This window comes from Rhipicephalus microplus, chromosome X (genome assembly GCF_043290135.1).
Source record: "Rhipicephalus microplus isolate Deutch F79 chromosome X, USDA_Rmic, whole genome shotgun sequence".
In the NCBI taxonomy this organism is placed as follows: Eukaryota; Metazoa; Arthropoda; class Arachnida; order Ixodida; family Ixodidae; genus Rhipicephalus; species Rhipicephalus microplus.
Window position 1 is genome coordinate 103,568,148 of NC_134710.1, and position 22,114 is coordinate 103,590,261.

At 44.4% G+C, this 22,114-nt stretch overlaps 1 protein-coding gene across 1 annotated transcript in view; it reads right to left on the minus strand.

The window, feature by feature from the left end:
* LOC119176287 (T-cell leukemia homeobox protein 2) overlaps positions 1–21,657 on the minus strand; it is a 68,658-nt gene extending 47,001 nt beyond the window's left edge. The window contains exon 1 of the mRNA XM_075876389.1: positions 21,218–21,657. Within this exon, the coding sequence (XP_075732504.1) occupies positions 21,218–21,603 (386 nt within the window). The 5' untranslated portion in view covers positions 21,604–21,657. The remainder of the gene's footprint in view (positions 1–21,217) is intronic.
* Positions 21,658–22,114: the final 457 nt, after the last annotated feature.

Here is a 22,114-nt window from a genome sequence, read left to right on the forward strand (position 1 = left end):
GGCAGTTACGGGGCTCACTTTTCTCTTATTTTCCCTCTTATAACCACTTCTCTTTTCTAAAATTATTTATTCATTATTGATTTATTTATTCTAAAAATAAAGCTGGACGTTATCCCATAAGCGGTGGCAGGTCGCACTTCATGTGAGAGTTTGCGATTGTATATATAGCAAGTTATGTCATCACTTGCGCTAAGCCAACATGTGGCTATATAGTATAACCGATTGTGATCTTATATAGCTTTTGTTAACCGATGTCTAGTTTGTAAAACGTGACCACCTATGGAAGGTTACTCGCACTTACTTGCGTCTGCGTTGATGACGTGCGAAATTTGATGATGTACGTATTTTAATCGCCAAGCGAATAAAGTAATTTAGCCCTGTTGACGCTTTACATGTGAGTGTTAGCTGTATGTCAAGGGGACCACATAAAATTTAATTGAGCTCCTAGAGGGTCGCATGAGTTCATGGGGCAACTCTACATTAACACGTCAGAAAAAGCTTTCGATAGTAATGTGAAATGCAAAGCGTCCTTCTGGACCGGTGTATGAAGACTTGTCACGGGCTGCACTTTTCTGACCATATAAAATTTAGCGCTTATTCGGCTTCCGTGGTCTGGATAGATTTGCGAGTACCTTCAACATCCAGAACGCCATATACGGTGCGCATTTAAGATCGACAAGTTACACGATAACACATTTCCAGTTAATAGAATGTTACGTTATGCTGATGCAGCGTTAAATTTCTGTTGGATCTGAACTGATGCACCTGACGTAGTTTAAGTTGACGACATCGGGTCCATATTCTGCGAGGTGTATATAGCGTATCCGTCTTGATCCGAACGCCAAAACTGCATTCGGTCGTCTATACGAAAGATAGAGGGCGGTGCTCTGTGACTCAAAGCCGACAATGTAATTTTTCCCAGCTAATTAGCTGTACGCACATACATCCTGATATATAATTAGGGATTAGCTACGAAACCTCATTGCTCATTCGGTTGGTGATTACCTCTTTCGCCGACTTCCTTCTTTGTTCCTTTTTTAGTTCCATGCCCATCGACACCTGCCTTGCGTGCCAAATATGTGCCTGCCGTGGGACCACGGTGGTGCTGTTGGAGAATACACGACGATTTTCCTCCATGTGTATGCTCCATCAATACATCGCCTATTTACCTCGTCGCCGATGACGACCGGTGGCATTCAGCTTCTTACAACCAAAGACATGTCATTAGGCTCACTTTTAGCCTGCACCATGTATCGGGATTATATAGTATATACGAACAGCCACGTACGTCGTAAGTTGGTGAACAAGTTGCTGCATTATGCACGAATGAACTTACAAAAGCACGCTATATAAATTTACCAACTGACACCACTGTGCGCACGATCTTTCCTTGTTTTTGCGCTGTAAAGATTATTCGATGAACTTCTGACAGCCGTTACAGATGGGCGGTACAAGTATATGTACACATACTATTCGCATGCAACCTTAGCAATAAACTAGCGCATTAAGAGCATAAAGATGCTTGGGTGCATTTCGTATGCACAGGCAGTAATCAGGAAAGCACTGGCATTGGTTAGCAAAGTTTTTTTTTTTTTAGCGAAAAAAAAAAATTGTAGGACCTATGGGTCTTTTGTTGCACCGTGATCAGTGTACTGCTAAAGACCAAGCAGGCACCGTTCCACAGCCCAAAGGTGGAACAGACGTAAACTAAGCGTGTTGATGACAAGATAAATAGTCTCACATCAGTGGCTCGGCACAGAGGAACGTTCTTCATGGACGCGGCACGATAGGCATCTATTTGCAAAGCGCTGCTTATCGAGAGTGGCATATACGCACGAACGCGTCGCGAGACTTGTTCCACGCGACTCGCAAACGCGGTCGGCGAAAACTTCACGAAACACGAGGAAAACCAAATGTATCCGTTTTTTTTTTCTACTGTTTTATTGCAGGCACATTCTTCTGCAATAAACCGCCGCACACGCCCCTCTATCGCACGAGGCACGGGCAAAAGGGCCGCAATGGCTGGAAATTGCGGCGCGTGATGACCGCGGCCGGCGAAGGCTCTTTCTCGCGCGTGTCCGCGATCAGGACACGAGCGTTGACGCTACGCTACAATAGCGAGCGTGCGTACATACGCACGGCTTGGTGGGTTGTGCTACCCGAGGCAGCCCGAGCGAAACGCTCGCATCGATTATTGTCAGGTCGTAAAAAGGCATTCACGTCCTCGACGAACATTAGTCGCCGCTGCACAAACCGACGATCTTTGTCTCTCGTTTCGGCGGCCACGCTCAAAACGCGGGGGAAACGAGTCCTTAACTTCGCAAGATATCGATACGCTCGCAATGCACCGCCGACGCGCGCGCTCGTCCTTGGCGAAACTGAAAAAGGCTCTCTCGTTTTTTTCCCGACTGCAAACGTTTGCGTGTTTATTGAATATTCCTACGCATGACCACTTTCCTTGACAGAGCGCGCTCGCGGCAACAAGAGGGAGGGCTTCAAATGGTCGCTAATTGTCTGCCAACACGAAACGCCGGCCGATCGCCTATGTCCATGCCGCGATCTCCCTTTGCGCCGCCGCTCTCGCAGCACCAAGTCATTTAGGGCCACTGTCTTTTTTTTTCTCCCTCTTATTCACAGACGACAACCTAACTGCCACCTGTTCTACACTTGTTTTCCTTGCAGTCGCATGGGCGCTTTTCTCCTATTTCCAGAGGCACTGGGTAATGGACGCTTTTAGCAGGCCCGAAGCGCTGGCATCTCGGATAGGTTAGCGAACGTCATCGTGAGTTGGACATCAAAAGATTCCTACACCTGTGCGCCTGGGCGATGAAACACCTCGGTCGTTAACACAAACAGCCATTTCAGCAACTGCGCGCTCATGTGTTCTCGGGAGGGAGAGGGAAATGATGATCGAGTCGTATTGAGTTATCTAATAAAACATCTCTCCCTCTCTCTCTCTCTCTCTATTTCTTTCTCCCATAACAAAACAGGCCCAACTTCTCTATTTTCGATAAGAATTTCCTTTTGCGCGTCTCTGCTTGTTCCTTGCCCGGCCTGGAAGTTTCTTGTAATGTTTGCGCTGTTGTGCTTGAGGACGCTGGTTCGATTCCAGGCAGCGGCAGCCGCCTTTTGAGGGAAGCGAATCCAACGACACCTGTATATGTACTCTACGTTTTTTTTTCTATTGCAAACTGTTACAACCAATAGCGGGGCTAAGATAAACGTTGCTATATGAGGCAGCCTGAGGTATATCTTTAGCACCCATTGCATTGTAAGTCGCGCAGTCGTCTCTTATTAGAAAAATATGTCTTCGTAAAAGAATTGCAGCAATTCATACAATGCAAGAGAGCTTTTGAAGCAATAGGCCTATATAACCATAACAAATGAAAACTAAGTAAACATTACTAACCATCCCATTACACTCAACAATACGTCATTGTAAAATGCATTGTAAATGAATGCATCGACAGCTCATGAGGCAGTGAAATGTTAATTTCTTCCTTGAGTCACACTTCATAGTCACACAAAGTTTTTCTCTGGCGCATAATGAGTGAGATGATATATGTTTAGAATGAAAGTTTTCGTGCGCTGAAGTCATGATCATAAATGCATGCGCCTAGTTTTTTTTTATACTCACGAGTGTGTTTCAGCATTTGTGTTTTTGCTAAAACGCCATCACACTTTTAATGCTGTAATACTTTCGTGCGACGTGACAAAGTTTATATAGAGACGCCAGGTCTATGCTGGCTACCAACCTTTTGATGTGGGCCATAGTTTAGCCTTCATTGAGCAGTGCCTTCAAGGAAAACTACATTCACTATCGGCTTAAAAGACTGATACTTTGTGAATTCGAATAATTAAAAAAAAATATTGTATGGCATGAATTCAACTATTCTGTGAAAAGGAGTCGCCGTTACTATTGCAGGTGGCTAAATATTTTTTAATGCTATTGAGAACCATTAAAAGGCATGTGCGTTATATTGTCCATAAGCTTCTACCATATCTGAGTACTATAATCCTTCAAATATGGATGTGAAATCGGGTGATGTTTTTGCGGTTAATATTGAGATTTTTATCGAAAAATTTACGAAATCTTTTACTATAATTACCATTATCTGGTGGTTTCATTAGGCTGTCTGGGCTGATCAATGCGTTGCCTTTCCTTCGTTTATTTGTTTATATACACAAGAAATTGCCACAGCGATAGGAAGGAAAATACGTGCTGAAAAATGAAACACAATCTCATGCCTCAATAATGCGTCGGCTAACTTGTTCTCAGTTCGCTTTTCTTTTTGTCTGTGCACTTGTCTGATTTTTTTAATGCAAGCTTACGCTTATATACGCATTCTGTTTCCGTGCCCAATCTGCTCACAGGGAGTCCCCTGTTTCGCATGTACGCAGTAGTGGCACATTCTTGTGCGTCGTAGCACGCGATGTAGTCGTCACAATAAGAGGGTAGGTCTGGATTTCGCTATGCATGGCTGAGGAAACCTTTGTGACGGGACTCAAGACTCGATCACGCAACTGTCCCCGTTTGAGAAATATAGGCTGGTGCGAAACTCTCAGATACAATTGATTCCGCTATGACGTGCCTCTCTTACAGGCGTCGGTAAAAGGAACATCCCGGCCTGATGCCACATAGTGCATTGAATTTGATGCTGCAATTAGTCTCTGAGGCTTTTAAGATTTTCATGGCCACGCAAAATGTTTTAAACCGGTGCCTCAAAAAATTTAGAAGTTGAACGTTACAAGGGCAGAGGGGATGAGGGAGGGGTGTCTCCAGGACATCTCTGGAACAATATGAAAAAGTGTCTAATTTTGTGAAAACCCCCTTGCACGCCCATGCAGATGGTATGAAGTCAGGCGGGGTAAAATGTGAATATTTTAGTGAAAATATTTTAGTGAAATTATTTTAGTGAATGTTTTTGCTTAAATGCGGCTACTATTACACTGCTGCCTACATAACATGAAATCTCTCGTAGTTTGCATTTAAATGCGAATAGTTAGCGCCCGATGAGGGCTTGAAAGAGCGCAAATTACCAGGTATGTTTCTTTTAAATGCGAAGCATTTCTTTGCGTACTGTAAAGCATCTATCATTTGCGTACTGTATTGAGCATCTATCTATCTATCTATCTATCTATCTATCTATCTATCTATCTATCTATCTATCTATCTATCTATCTATCTATCTATCTATCTATCTATCTATCTATCTATCTATCTATCTATCTATCTATCTATCTATCTATCTATCTATCTATCTATCTATCTATCTATCTATCTATCTATCTATCTATCTATCTATCTATCTATCTATCTATCTATCTATCTATCTATCTATCTATCTATCTATCTATATAATCTAGACAATAACGTCTCGGTTCTCTCATGATCACCCCATTAACTTGGGGTAAACAAAAAATTAGCAAGGGCGGGTAAAATGACTTGACGAATACGATTCGGTGCGCACGACATGAATAATGTCACAGTCCCGTCGCGTACGTCGTCAAAGACTTGCCGAGAAACAGTGGCACGAACCCGGGGGTGGGTATGGGCCACTGATATGCGGGCCTGTGTCACAGGTGTTAGACAGTGCATCTACCCCAAAACGGCGAGAACACGCATGGGTAATTTTAACGCTTGATCGTTAAGAAAAGGCGGATATCGGCAGCGTTGACCAGACCAATCAAAAGAATAAATGTCCCAGCACAAATAGAACCCCAGAATTCTGCGTACCAATGAAGTATTCTACCACAGAGTCGCGCTGGTCTCCAAACTACCTTCAAAAACACCCCAATGTTCGTGAAACGCAAATGATGGTTGCAGTGCTCGCTCTACAATTCCCTAAACATTACACATGTACTCCTGTATACGCGGCCGTCACGTCGGGTTAAGTGAGGTCTCATTCGATTAAGTTGATGTAGCAGTGTCCAGGGCTGTATACGATTCTCGCGAGCAGCATCGCTTTATATCAGCTTGCCGCTTCTGATGTTGCTAATATCCATGTTGCCAGAGGCATCCTTAATAAAACATATGCGGCTTTCAAGTTATGTCTTCGTGTGCATTTCTACAAATATTTAGTGCAACTTCGTAACTTTTCGCTCAATAAAAAGTATATATATATATATATATATATATATATATATATATATATATATATATATATATATATATATATATATATATATATATATATATATATATATATATATACCTATGGCTTGCTGAGCGTTTGCGTTCGCTGAAACCTCGCCATAAGAAACATCACATTTGCTCGGACGCAATGATTGCATTGCGCAGCACAGCAGGTTGCAGCCGAGGCTGACAATGCGCAGCACCTAATCTATGAGATATATATAGTGCAAAATGTATATTGTTGGGTGAGAACCAAGAAACAATGAAAAAGAAATGTGGCTGATCCCTCTTTCTAAGAATCTGCATAACACGAAAGTGAAACGTGTTTTCACAGTGGTATAGTTGAGCGTGTATTCTGCATTGTTTGGCCACAAAGGCGAAGGCGTGAACGCTACAGCAACGAATTGCAAAGTCACGCCAAGAACAGAAAGAAACTCGGAACTTGCAGCGTGTACCTCAAGGTGAAAGCACGCACGAAAGGAGCATACAAAAAACAAGCGCGGACTAACAACTGCCGCAGCTCGACACATATAGCGTGCGCTGTTCAAACGGAAAGAAAGACGCACAAAAAGAACACACAAATATACACAGGACAAGTGCGAACAACTGTCACAAGGAGGATTGAAGGGGGAAGGACAAGGAGGTTAGCCAGTTCGAATGTGACAATTATTACTTATTCGTGTGTGAGCAGCGTGATTCTTTCGTATAAACGCGGCCGCGGCAGCGAGGTAAGCGATCGTTGTGCTCTTCCGAATCACGGGCCTGATAAGCTCGCGCATGCAGGAGAAACCATGCTCCGTCGAGGCCCGCGCTCACCGAAACGCCAGACGCGATAACAGCGTGCCCAACGCTAGAGATACTCTATATGCTACCTTTACAGTAACTCTATACCCAATGCGAGCCTTTCGCGCCATCTCGTCATTGATGACAAAAACGCGCAGAAGTTGCAGAGCTCTGAGGACCGCCGAATGGTGTATAGTGTGTATAAATAGCTTGCCGTTAGCGCTAATCACAACGTGTGCTTTGTGGCCAATAGTGGTTAGCAACGCACGCTGCAGAGCGAGAGGGCGCTGGTTCGACGGCCCCACGACAAATGACAAAGCTCTTTCTTCTCGTGTATATATATATATATATATATATATATATATATATATATATATATATATATATATATATATATATATATATATATATACGTGTGTGTGTGTGTGTGTGTGTAATTTATAATGTCATATCCGTGACAAAAATACGTCAGCAGAATCACGGTGGACCGTGGCATTAGATGCTTGCGTGTAAAAAAAAAGGGAGGGGGAATCTTGACATAAAAATAGGCGGACCCTTAAGCTTCGCCTATAAATGTTCAACGCCATAGCAACATCCTGTCCCTATACTATATATACTTTAACCATTTAGTTCATACTTTTTATTGTATGACATTACTCGAAAAGTTTGAAATATGGATTAATACATTGTAATGGATAAAGTTGAAAGTGGCTTGTGACAGTGAAGCTTTCGCATCCTATCTTTTACACAAAATGCAGCCATATATGGCTGCATTTTGTATGTGGCCGACTTCGAACAAAGAAGACGTTATTATAATCACATGTTCTCACGCCCGATGGCATTGTACGCTTACACGAAACAATAATAATTCGATATTACACATTTTATTTGAACGCCTGTATACAGGATGCGTGTATTTGTAAAGCATGAATGCTACTTTTGCAGCATTTTCAAGCAGAGGAAGTTTTTTTTCACTGTTTTGCCACGCAGGCACGAGGCTATTTGGTCGAATACGTGCGTGCCGCATAAACAAACCAGGATCGATCTTCACATGGACTCAGTACTTCTTATTATCTATTTTATTTCATCTTCCTCGATTTTTCCGTCACGGATGATATGATGATTTTGGCTCTCAACCAACGACGCCGACGCCGGAATATCTGCGAAACGAGCTCTTTAACGCTGTCGCGTTAATATTGCAAAATGTATAGTAGCCAGAACTTCTTCAAACAGCAAATGATTGGAATGATATACACATAAGCCCAGTTCTGTTCAAAACCCACATGGAAAGAAATTTGTACCACAGCCCACCCCTCATGTAACACCCCGCCTAAATGAATAAATAAATAAATAAATAAATAAATAAATAAATAAATAAATAAATAAATAAATAAATAAATAAATAGTTTGAAAATTTTCGGAGGGGGTGCATGAGCCCCCTCCACGACTCTATACCCATTCTGCCTACGCCAGTGATTAGAAAACAGGTGAAAATAACGGGTACAGTTTAGGTGCTCAGCAGGTGTCTCGAGTATGAGGTGACACATATTAGAAAACAATATCCAACAGTTAATCCTTTATGAAAGAGTAGTCAACAACCTGCAAAAACTTCTGAATCGCATTTGATAATAACATGATCCGTTGCTTCATAACAGCGCAATATGTTGTTTAAACACAAAGTTGTCGACGCCTTTATTTTCTCAATGATCTAATTGTGGCACCATGGGGAAGATCAAACAACGCGCACTATTGCATGATAACTTGAACCCAAATCATGACGAAAATCCTATCGATGGCTTGCAAATTCTTTGAGAAGCAACACCGTTGTGCTTTACCACTGTGCTAAGTACTGTAATGTGATCATCACGCGGACATACATATACCATCTCACAAGAATTATGTGTGAGATTTTTGAAAAAAAAAAAAAACTGCTCCAAAAGTTTGTAGAGTTTGGCGATCGAAAAGTAAACGTAAGCCACAAGCTTGTTTTTTTTTTTTGGCCAGACTTTTACGTTGCAATATGAAAACATTCCACTTAAATGTACGCCTGCATGAAATGTACATTACATATGATAGATATAATCTTATACGCAGAGTAAATTATAAAATCAAGCAGCGAACAGACATAAAAAAATCAATAGAGATGGAAAAGTTTCGTAATATATGTGGGTAACTATACATTCCGAATCTTTTGGACCACAGTTGAAAATATCTCGAGTTGGGAATGTGCATGCGGCTGTGGTCGCGCAGATTTATTTGGGTTTGTTGATCTGAAAGCTTTGTCCAGCAAGCCCAAATCGCTGCTACGTGTGAATATGTTCAATAAAGTAACATGACAGGCATGATTGGAAAACGAGAGCTACAGTATCAGGCAGTTATTGGCGGTTGTTACTTCCTTTGCACTTCGCTACAAGCTAGTTTGGCAGTTGAAGCAATTGACGGAAACACTGGCTAGACGACGTAACTTAAGATACAGTTGTGTTCTTTATATCGTGGCTGCTTTCGCGACTTTTATACTACTATATTTTTTTTGTTCTGAATGCAGTATATATGCTACAAACGGATAAGCTACCACTAAAGGCACTGCCTCACGCGCTATTGCTCAGGGAAGTTGACGAGCCACGTTATGACAGAGCTTTTGAGCCGTGAGACCTTGCCATGCGGGAAATGGCACGTCACGTCTTGTCAGCGCGCATCGCGTTGAAGAGTCATTACCGACCTATTTCTTCATGAAAGCGTTGCCGCTCACGTGCCGCGATGATTGCGCAGTGGGATGTAAAAGAACCTTCGCTATAGTGAGACAGAGCCGTAGTAACGCTGCATTACTCGCTGTTCAAGCTGGGCGCCTCCACTTTCGAGGAATACAAGGCAATCGACAGCGCAAAAATGGCGCTTTATTATACCAATGGAGGCACGTCAGCATGCGTTTGCTATATAGTGGATGTCGTAATCTCCGGAGCCACACAATAGTTAAAACATATTTATTAGTATATCTAGCAAAACATAGTTCTATTTGTCTGTTGCGCTGATAGCAGAATATTGTGGAAAAGATAGAGATAAAGAAAAGGTGGCTGTTGGCAATGAAGATACTTGGGCAAACTTTCTGGGACATAAAAAATAAAGGTGTCCTTAGGCGATGCGGCGGTCGGGCATGATCGGACGGCATAACTTGGAAGCGGCCCGCCAGGCGCTGAGTTGTGCACCTGAGGGTTTAAAATAAGATTTTGCTTTCATATAAGTTTTCCTTTACACCAGGTTCACACGAAGATGAATGACAAAAATTGCATAGCGAATGCATATTTGAGGAGCGTATGCAATGCATTTCTTTCACTCCAACTATCCTATAGTTTTTAGTGACTTAGTAAAGATAGTCTTCGTTTATAATTAGGTTATGTCTAGCGCGCACATGGGTGTGTGTGTGGGGGGGGGGGGGGCAGTTTGCGTGCATGCGTGCTCGTTTCAACGCATGTGCGCGCGTGTATGCGAATAGATTCCCGAAACTGACTAGGCTTGTCGTTTGTATATTATTATTCTCTTCTTTTTTTCCTACTTGAACTTTTCTTTTGTTTATACACGCATCTTTTTCATTTCGGTCCTATCCTTATTTCCTCTATTTGTTTCCTCCTCCCGAAATAGTACCAGCAAATCTTGTGCCCCTCTGGAAGATATATATTCACACGATGCAAGGAGATGCAGATGGGGTAGCACTTTTGCTTTGTGCCCACGAATGTCATACACTGTAAGCAAAAACTATCCGAGTTTGGGGTTTTTCCGGCTCATGACCTCTGAAAACTCTCTCGGGTTTAAAATTACTACCTCGCGTAGGAGTAAAAGGTGGTACATGACATAGTTTTACCACCACCTCTCAGGCAAGTAGTAAAAGGATGTCAAAATCCAGTTTTACCACTTAGGGAGTTTTCTATCACGTGATTTTTAACCTGCGTTTCAGAGTTTATTACCACGTGACTGCAAGGTGCAGCTGCTCCGGCGGCTTTTGCCCCATACCCCCCTTGTGACGCTCTCAGTGAATACTGAAGGTACGCGAAACCCACAGATGTTTTTTTTTGTTTTTTTTTTGCATCGCCGTGCCTCTGGACTAACCTCGAGTCAGCGCACTTTTACTAGAACTGGGGGCAGCATAAGCACAACAAGCGAGAACAGCATTCTTTGAACGAAAAAAAAAAAGACAGGGGGGGGGGGGGCTCTCAAAAGAGAAAAAAAAGAGAAAGAAAACCTGCTGTGGAAAGCTGTCCTGCATATTTTCGCAAAATGTTGCTTTTGCTCGGCGGTGGCCTTGGAGACAGACAGTGCAAGAAGCTCGGTATCTGTGTGTCTGGTTGGGCTGATAGATCTCACGTGTTTCCCACATCATCGAGCGACCGTGCTCTTCCGAGCGCCTCCGAACCTGCACGTCGCGGATATCTCACTTCCGAGCCGAATCGTGAAGATCTGCCAGTGGTAACAAAATCAATCTGGTGTCATCGTCCGTGCTTGTCTGCTGGAGAAGCAATAAGCAAAATGCTTCACTCTGTCGTCGTCACCGAGCCGTGGCCACCAGTGACCAGTGGGAGTGTGTCGCCGGGGCAGGTGAAAGAAGCATCGCATATATTTTGTTCCACAGTAGGCGATGTCTGCATGAGTAAAGTGCTGCCCGAATTGCCCACCTCATGCACCAACTGTTCTCAAACATGTAGCGCGAAGCCGATACGAGGCAGACGGAAACAACAAGAGGCTGCCCGTGAGCACGAAGAAAACCCGGATGGTGGTCTTTCGTTGGAAGTGTGCATACACCGCCCCGTCCCCGTAAGATAGCGGTGACATGTTCATTTGTGTCTGAAATGACGACGAAATTCGCCCAGGATATGTGTTCTGTGATCGCCAGCTGTGTTTTATCGGATAGCCGTGCTCCTCAAAAAGGCCTAGAACGCCGTCGGTAAGCAGCTTGTATGCAGGCGTGGACCGCTCTTCTACGCCCGTTGTGATGAATACGTGCTGCTACTGTGTTTGTTCACCGTCGCTGAATGAAAATCATTGAGCTACCATGCTTTGTGCGTACTTAGGTATATTTTGTGGACTTGTGCATCAGCAGTGCTAACACGCGTGGGGCAAAAAGCCCGGTGTGCCAAGCAATTATTGGATAATGAAAAAGGTGAGATCGTGTAGATTTATAATGAAAGGTTGGTGTGACATTTAGTGCCCTGCAGCCCACCTGAAGCTTACGCTTGCACCTTCAAGCGTTGTTATTAATCGATGCAAAAAAAGAGCTCTCCTACCGGTATACTACATTGCCGGTCAAAAAGTCGTGCCTATATATATACCGGATTGTCGAAGTGTAGTCGAGCAACGCGTGCAGTCTGTGCTAGTGGTGTATTATTCTGCATTTGTTGTGTGTGCGTGTTTGTCTGTATGTGAATGTATGTGTCACCAATTCTGCCGTTCAATAAATTCAATCAATTCTGATATTCAATAAGTTTGACGACTCTGGGCGAATGCACCCGTCATTTTTATTTTTTTACCACCAGAAATAACTCCCAGTAATCACCTCAAAAACCTTGTGAAGGTAGTAAAAATTTACTCCCTCTATACTCGCTGAAAACCTCACTGGGGTAAATAATTACTACTCTCGCTACGTTCAAAAACTCAGTTAGCACGAGAGTAAATTTTTACCTCGGTAGTAGGTGGTAAAAAAAACCCAGGAAAGGTAGTGCGCTAGAGGACAAATGGTTTAACCAGTTTTTGAGGTTATTTCAGGTCATTTTTGTTTAGTGTGTAGCCCGGTATGCGTATATTGAAAAGGGACTCGTTTTATTTAGAAAGGGCGGGTGTTTGCGTCGTTGACAACCTCTAATTATAGACCAGATGCGTAGTGCAATAAGAAAAAATAATCAGCCCACCACGAATATGCAAACTAAAATGTTTAGAGCGCCTACGCACTCGTATACGCGTTTAATAAGATACTGAGTTTTGTTAGACGTCGTTTGCAGTAAGGAGACATAAGCGCTTATTCCCTAAGACGCATGGCACGATTTGCTTTCCACGGAGATTATTTGCGCTCATGCTTATTCAGAAGAATCGATTGCACAGCTATTAGCCTAGTATGTAGTTTAGAATTCAAGTGTCTGTAATTATTCTTCCACTGAAGAGGAAAAACAACAATCCATGCGCGAAACGCAGATTTTGATCAGTATCAATTTCGGCTTTCTCTCATTGCCCATGCATGTACACCACGAAGTAGTGGCGTAGCCAGAAATATATTTAGGGAGGGGTTGGGGACGTTTTAGGTTGCCAGGAAAGAAATAGAGTCCATGTGCCCGCGAAACATCTCAATGCTTTCGGCTTTAATAAAGCTTGGGGGTTAGTTGTTTCGCAGTAATATTTTTTTCAGAAAGCGAGCGCACGCAGGATTCCGAGGAATTGATTTTTAAAGGATTTTCATATACTCTCTCTCCTCCTCTCTCTCTCGTACGCTCGTACGCACACACGCACACACACACACACACACACACACACACACACACCCACACACACACACACACACACACCCACACACACACACACACACACACACACATACACACACACACACTTTCCCTCTCTTTCTTTCGTCCGAGGAAGCATGAAAATGTATACCTGAATATTCCTCAATATTCATCAATAATTACTGAAACACACAAAAAAGAACCACTGCTTGAAATTCAACGTGGAGCATTCGGGAGTGGAAGAAATGCAGTATTAAATTGTGGTCGCGGCAATCGATGAAGCGTCTGCCAGATTCCTATACATGCCAAACATTTCGTAAAATCGCCCGTTAGGCTTGGTATTCTGTTGCACAAAGAGCAGGGAAGGAGTCTCTTTGCTCGTGTTCAAGCACATCATTCAGCCGATGACGCCGGTGGTTGATGGAAATATGCGACAGATATTATTTTGTGTTTACATGTTATTCTTCAAGTGGTGTCTAAATCGCGGGGACAAAAAAGAAAAAAAAGGCTCGAAGGAGGGGAACAGGAGGTTATGTAGCACTCAAAAATTTAGGGGGGGGGGGTGCTCTGACAACGAAACCGACCCCCTATAGTCCCGCCCCTGCCGCGTAGTAAATCACTTTATAATATATCGTTAGTATAGTCATTTTGAAACAAGGTTTGTTTTGATGTGCTGTTTTAATTTTTATTGCCCGTCGAGGCATGAAGGACAATGTGACAAATGCTAAGACGCCATGTTCTGTATACGAATGCGCATGAAAGAAATTTCTAGTCTGTCGTGTGTCTGAGAATGATATGTGCCCCCTTACAGCTGCTCCGATTTAACGAAGTCGGAACGTATACAGGCATGTCCGAATGTCGCTAAGCCGACCCAGCTGACACTTGTTTGCAAAACTGGATCTGCAGTTTGGGTCGCTCGGCGAAAAAAGCTCAATCAGAAAAGAGCGTGAATAGTACACGTGGCGGTGTACATATACTCGTGTCAAGCCGTGGAGAAACATTCGTGGCGAGGATTCCCCGACGCGGCCACCCCCGTTTGCTTGCTGGGAACATGCGCCGGTCGTATGAATTTCGCCAGCACCTTTCGCGTGGCACAGGAATGCTGCCCGTCGTACAACGCACACACGCAGCTGCCTGCGCAGGCACGACACGCGGGCATGCGAATCGCTTTACACATGCAGCGCAATTCAAGTCACTCGAGGAGCGGTGCACGAGCACTCTGGGTCGGTGCAGCTAGCACGCGCCACAACAGCAGGTGCTCGACAGAGCTCGGTCGCGCTGGTGCGCACACTGCCACCTGGGGGGGGGGGGGGCAGTGAATGACGCAAGCAGAAAACTACCATCCGAGTGGGCGCGCAGTCATATAAAAAGGGACCCTCTGACGTTAAGGCACGCCTGACCCGCTTTGTAAACAAGACCTTTTGAAAGCGCTACGCAATATTGGATTTGTTTTTCTCCGCCATTTTATTTCTTTCGATTGGGCCCTCACGTGGCGAGCTTGTCTGGCAGTTAAGTGGCAGCGATGTTGACTATTCCCTGCGTTGCATGCAGTCCTTGTATACAATCGGGAATAATTGAGACTGCCGATGACCGCTCGGATGATTTACGCTTGCATTTTGCGCATCATTCTGTAGACGCAGCCTCCAGAACATCTAGCTACTAAATTGGCTTGCACAATGACGACTGCATCCCTTGTGGTCATTTAGCCTATGGTTAAACATTATAAAGCAGTAACATGTAATTTGGTAAAGCGTCTCGTTAGTGGAAAGTATATTGTCAAAAATAGCTTACAAATGCTTAAACGGTTTCATCCATTAATCATCGCTTTTCGCAGTATTCGGTCAGTTCGAGAAGCTTGGGCTTGTTGGTAAATAACGTGACTGGAATAGTACACATTTGGACAGGAGTAAGTAACAAGGCCTTGACGTGTTGCATACTTCATCCCTGTATAATCGTGCGCTATGCCACTCACGTAACCTGTGTGATCATGTTGTAAGCAAACACTATAACCCAAACACCCTTTTATGAAGTTCATGTTGTGGCAATTAGGCATGCCATTGCAACTGAGCCAAGCAATGGAAAGTTGATCGGCTTCCCTTGCAAAGTTGTCCACAGCGTCGTCGCGTCTTAAATCCCAACTTCTATTGTTTGACGACCTCGACACCCACAGGAATGGCTTCAGACGTCTTTGCATGGGCTTTAGCTTGTGATGCCTTTCTTTGACATTGTCACTTATTCTGGTCAGCTAGAGGTGGACAGCAGGAGTTAGTGGACCTCATAAAAAAGGGCACAATTCGCGCTATAGCTGCATTTACGCCTTCTATTTATAAATGCCTACCACCTGAACCCTTATATATATATATATATATATATATATATATATATATATATATATATATATATATATATATATATATATATATATATATATATATATATATATCGGTCACAGTGAAGCATGGACGCGTGGCTATTTGGCAGACAATTGTTTGTTTATTTTTTGTCAAGCACTTGACTATGTCACACGTCGCAAATTATTTGCTGTTTAGAAGTCGAGGTATACTGTGTATCTTTTTTTCTTGCTTTCCTTGTTGTCGCCATCGAGAACGCAGTATATATATATATGCGTATATGGCTGCAAGGAGGAGCAGTTCAGTTTAAAACTACATTTTTTTTCACTCACTGGCGTATCTTGATTTCAGTATCTTTGCACGTAATACTTAAAAATATGGACCAAGTTAGGTTTTAAAGACTTGGACGCCTTATTTTTGTTCTTTTGCCCCCATAGGCAACGGCTTATATTTGTTAGTGATATGAAAACAGAATGCGCTCACACTTTTTATTAGTGTGCACGCGACAGATTGTGCTTTCTGTTTATTACTGCTGCAGTCAACTAACGAAAAAGCGATCATCTGGCTAGCTGCGTTCTACGAACATGTGCTGTATGGGCACTTCACTCTGCATTCCAAGTATAAAAATCCACGGAGATTACTGAGAACGACGCACGAATCGATATTGAAAAGTTACATGCCGCAAATGTGATGCCCCGGCGTCTGTTGTTGCGTCGAAACGTCCGGATATCATCTTTGCGGTAATGTCATACCTTGTAAGCGAGCGTTCGCATAACGAAAGCGGAGTATTTTCGCGAAGAGCGGAGCAAGCGGTCTGCCGCCGACATTCAGCAGACGCAGCCCCTTTAAGTACATACTGCTCCGCGACTGTGATCACCTCTTTGATCATGGCATAATGACAGTGTCAAAACAGAGTGCGTGGACGGGTGGCTTTGTAACCTGTGCTTAAAGGGGGAGACTGCGGAGGTCATGGGAGGAGGGCAGGCTAGTCACTCGCTGCAGATGTCTGGTTCTTGTCCTATATCATATATATACATAGGGAAATCTCCTCTTGTCTGCATTCCTCCACCTTCCAGGAACCTGTCTGCGGACGCTCTGTTGTACATCTTGCATCCCACTATAATACCGCTGGCAGATACATCTAACGTGCTTTCGAGTGTTACCTGTCACTGTTTGTGAGAATGTGTAGGGTGTACATTTCGATACGATGGGTCCCAATCTTATTAATATCACTATTTTGTCTTCGTGAAACTTAGATACGTAGGTCACCCATACCGATATGTTCACAGGCTCCTTTTTTTTTCCTAGCGTAATTGAAATGTGAAACGAATTGCGGATGTTACCGGGTCCCCACGCAGCGTGTTGGGGGTATCCAGGCAGAGTAAGCTTCATCCCTGGGGCGACGCGTCCCAGCCCCTCGAAGCCCACCTGTACCATGTTTAGTTACCGGTGAGGGGCCGGCTGGCACTGGGGATCGAACCCCGCACCTCCCGTAGCTGAAGCGGACGGAATTGAGGATGTGTGTTCTGGAACAGAACAATTTGTCAAAATTTGAACTGACCTTGGATGACTATATAATATATATATCTGTACATAGGCCTACCGCTTGATCTTCATATATCCTATATTTGTGTATTTGTGAATGATGTTCTTTTTTTTATTACGTTAGCCTCTCTGTAAGGACTCTCGCAATAGAGTTCACAGTATTGGGTAATAAACTTGGTTATATAGAGTCGATTCACTGATCAGCCTTAAGATGACCGGTACAATACACGTGCAGCGCGAAGCGGAGGACACGAAAGACAAAGCACTCATGGCCGTCGAGTTGCGTATCTGTAATTATCGTCGCGTATCTGTAATCGTCGAGTTGCGTATCTGTAATCTGTATTTGTCTAGCATTCACAGCAACCTAGGAGGTATGCTATTTGTGACACAAAATCCGGGCGCTATTACGATCATCTCAGGGAGGGAAGGGGGGGCACCTAACGAACACTTATATAAGTGTATAAGTGTTCCTTGCAGGAATTCCACCTTCATTTTCTGGCGTTTATTTGGAGTCAGCAGAACGTTGTCGGATCAAAAGATTGAAGATAATGAAATATTGAGGATGATACTCATGTTATTAACGAGCTTCATTCTTTCTTGGTTGATCCAGACATGTTACTTGAACAAAGGAGCACCCGATAACTCAAACTGAAACGCGCGCACTTCTGGTCGTGTTATTCAAAATCACTGCTCTTCGAATTTTTCATAGGGGTGCATGGGGACATGCATGTAATCACTCAATGTTAAATACTATGTATGGCCAACTATATTTAGTGGCAAAAGAAGGGTAACTGCAGAGTTCGCGTCGCACCCATGAAACACGTATTCAAGTTGACCATGTCAGCCTAATGTGTACCCTGAACGGAAACAGTGACGTTTCTCTTCTCCTCTACAACTTTCCTTCCCCGCCCTTCCCCAGTGCAGAGTAGCCTATACTGGGCTCAGCCCAGGTTAACCTGCCTTCCTTGTATTCCTTTTTCTTTCTCTCTCTCTCTGAACACGTCCTTATTGAAGTATTTGATAACACTTTTCTTCGTGGCACCACCTAAGCTTTTCTGTCACCTATACGAACATAATAGAATAATAGAATACACCACCAGTTTCTATAAAAATGCAAGAGACTTCAATAAACTTAAGACATTTAAAATCACACATTGTTATACATGCTTTGTAATATTGTTCGTTTTCATAGCTTCTTTTTGTTTCAGTTTCCTCATTTTATGTGTTTTATATTTTTTATATTTTTTACTGTTCTACTGCTTAGCGTAATTCATCGCTTTGTTTTGTTTTATTGTGTAAGATTTGTTTTCATTTTGTATATTTCTTTACTGTCCTGCTGCATACGTGTTTAGTTATCGCTCACGTTGCCACAAACACTATGTTTCACCACACTCTGCCCTTAACAGGAGGACTCGATGCAGTCTTCGACTTCGTGTCCTCCTTATGTATACTATAAACACATGTAACATTCTTGTACTGGTACGAATAAAATTTTTGAGAAAAAAAGATTCCGTGCCAAATATTTGCCGCGTTTCTTTTTAGGTGCGGAGCATTTTTGAGCCTAGGCTCGTTGGCATGTATTGTTGTAACGATTGGTTATGTAGTCACGGTCGAGCATAAGCCAATATGCGCCGCAAAAACGAGGTTAATGACACTTTCCGCGGCCGGTCCAATAAATATGAAGAAGTCAACCATTATATAGCCAAAGAAATAGCCGACGATTCTAGTGGATCTGAAACGCCCTTCCCTACATGCCACAGGGAACTGAAAACGGGCATATAGGGAAAAAGAAGAACCTTATACGGCAAGTTGCATTCCGACGCAGTTTTCTGACGACGTTAGTAGACCGAAAACACACTTCCCTACATGCATTGCTGGTTTCAGGCTCGGTACTATACCAGTGCTTCATCAGAGAAATCTCTTTAAAAACAGCATGGTTGACCCCTCCCCAGTTGTTTGTTTTTTATTATATTGCTGTTCGTGTGTGTATCGACTGCGCAAGAAAGAATGGTGTCGATGTCATACAAAAGAAGGCTTCATCCCGTGTCATAATTTAAAGCTGCGTGTAACTGCTATATAACTTGTCTTTGACAGTACATTCTTAAATGACAAAACGTAATGCAATCGTGGAACGATTCAGCAGTAACGTGTCGTGTGCCCTTCTTGACACTCCTACATATGAGCAATACTCTGTTGATTCCTATACTTCCGACAAAATTTGCACTGATGACATATATTTTGCCATCATGTACGGTGTATAAGCACATTATACGAAATCATCTATAAGAAAAACTGGGACAAGTTGAATTTAAGACTCATTTTTCTATGGTTTGTGGTGCTCCCCTGTAACGGTATAAATCGTGAGCTACGAGGCTACAGGTGCAAGGCAACTGATTATGATTAGAGCCTAACACAAATATAGCCTTGTTGGGTGGGTCGGCATCATCATAAACGACGATACCATCTGTTTTAGTCCTTTATACCCGTCGTGATGTCGTCTTTGCGCCCTGTGGTACATCTACAACGTGTACCACAACAGTTATCACGCGCTAAGTTGCCAGTGGTATATCTGTTCAGGAACGGGATGGCTCAATATATAAACGCTACAAAATAAGTACATATATAGTTGTGAGCTCTGTGCGTAACCTGTATTTCACAACCTCAGAAACGCACGCCTCTCCTCCGTTTCACTTTGAACTCCTCATATGCACAGTGTTCAGTGTTTTTTTTATCTATTTACCATCAGCGCTTAGGTTACAGTGCAAATACACTCTGAATGCAACGAAAATTCGATTTATTTCTCCCTTATAGCACCGAGGGACCGGGAAACAAATATTTAAGGAAAAGATACAAACTGGTGCTTGAATGCTTTATCTGGAGTGGAATAAATAATGCTGTAATTACTCTTTTTGTGAAGGTATCTCGTAAAATACTGCAAGTTGTGAATAAGTGCGCACGTGTGCATGCGCTGCTTCGTCCATCTTTCCTTAAATCGTGGTTATCTTTCATTTTGTCCCGTGTATACCCTCCTCTTTTCACCGACGTGACCCGTCTGTCTCCCGACCAGCCTTTCTTCCTCATCTATCACTTTCCTCTAAGCTTTTTATGCCCGCTGTGTCCATAAGCCTTCGCAAAATGTCGATAACTCAGCTGTGAGAACTCAAACCACACGTGATGCACGGTATAGGCATGTGTTAGAGTGCAAACGTTTCAAGTCAACTCTGCCACCTTCCCTCGCATCACGATCAACGGTGTATTAAACCAATTTATTCGCTTATATCATATGTTTTCGCAGTTGAATTAATTTCCCCCATGACGATGCACTCTTGTATGTTTTATTCTACCCACGTAAGCCAGTCTCTGCTCCCTTCATATAATTAGTGACGCCACTTGTGAGCAAGACATCATGCATGACAAGCTGAAATGTAAAAATAGTGACCAAGTTGTTGAACTACTTTTGAAGCGTATTGCGCCAGTTGAATCATTTCAACTCATAAAACTATAAATTCTATAGCCCGACAGAAGTCATAGCTGCATTCATTTCTAGGGGGGGGGGGGGGGGGTACATACAAAGACTAACTTGGCTGCCGAAATGGCTTAGACGCTGCGTAGGTGGCCACAGTGACGTAAGGCTTTCCCAATAGTCGCCAGAATGACGATTGCACCAGACAACGGAATATGGACCTTTCGACAGAGACGCTGGTTAGGATAGATAGAAGTCTAACTATAGGACTTGATCACGCGTAACAGAAACGTGCCATTGCCATCGAATGTGATGCGCCCTCGAAAACGTGGCACAACAGGAGGAAACGACCACACGCGTCTTTCGTTGCACTGCGTGAGTGTGTCGCGGCGAAGTGCGAGCACGTGTCATCAAGCGGCGGCGGCGGCCGTGAATGGCAGCCACAGCAGCTGGCATTCACGTCCGGAGCAGCCGACATGGTAGCGTACCTTGGAGGCGGTCTTTGACGGCCGGATGCGCGGGTCCAATCCAGGGAAAGGACGGGAACGCGGCTCCCAGGGGCGCCGGTCGGTGCGCGGGCACGCGGATCACCGTCCCGTTGGCGCCCAGGTGCAGCGGGCTGAGCTGCGCGGCCGCCACGAGTGCGGGCATCTCGGCGGCCGACGGCGGCGAAGGGCCGAGCAGGCCGCCGTCGGGCCGTCGTTCGCTGTCGTCGCCCAGGAGTCGGCTGATGCTGAACGAAAGCCGGGGCTTGTGGTTTGCGCCCTCGGCCGAGGGCACGGGCGACGCGGGTGAACCCGAGCGGCTGCCGTCCGTCGGCTCGGGGCTCGTCATCCTGGCGCTCATCAGGCACGGCTCATGATATCCGCCCGCGACCGGTGCACAGCGCCAAATGGCGAGCCGCCCGCGCGGGCGCCATTAGCATGCCGGGGAGGGATTGCGCCCGCGGAGGGCCGCGCCGCCGAAACCGGACGCCCCGCCTACGACGCGGCTCGCTCCGCCCGCTCCCTTCGGCGGCCCTCCAATGGAGCCGCGCTGCCTTCGCCGGCGGAGATTTAATAACGAGGTCAGACTTCTTGAGCTATTCCTCGGGGCGTCTATCATTTTGGACGCAATATCTGCGGTCGGGCGCGGACGGGCTCCTCATGGCGCGCGTCGCCCGGCTGCTCCTCCAGTGCTCTGGTCTTACTCATGGCCGCCTTGTGACAGTTCTTGGGAGCGGCCAATTCATTACTCCGCGCGGCCAGGCCCTTCGCCATCGCGTCGTCGAAATTCTGCGCGCCCCCGGCGCCACAACACCTGCGTGAGGGCAACGAGTGGCTAGCCCGCTCTTAGCACCTTCGGAGCCCTGCCGTGT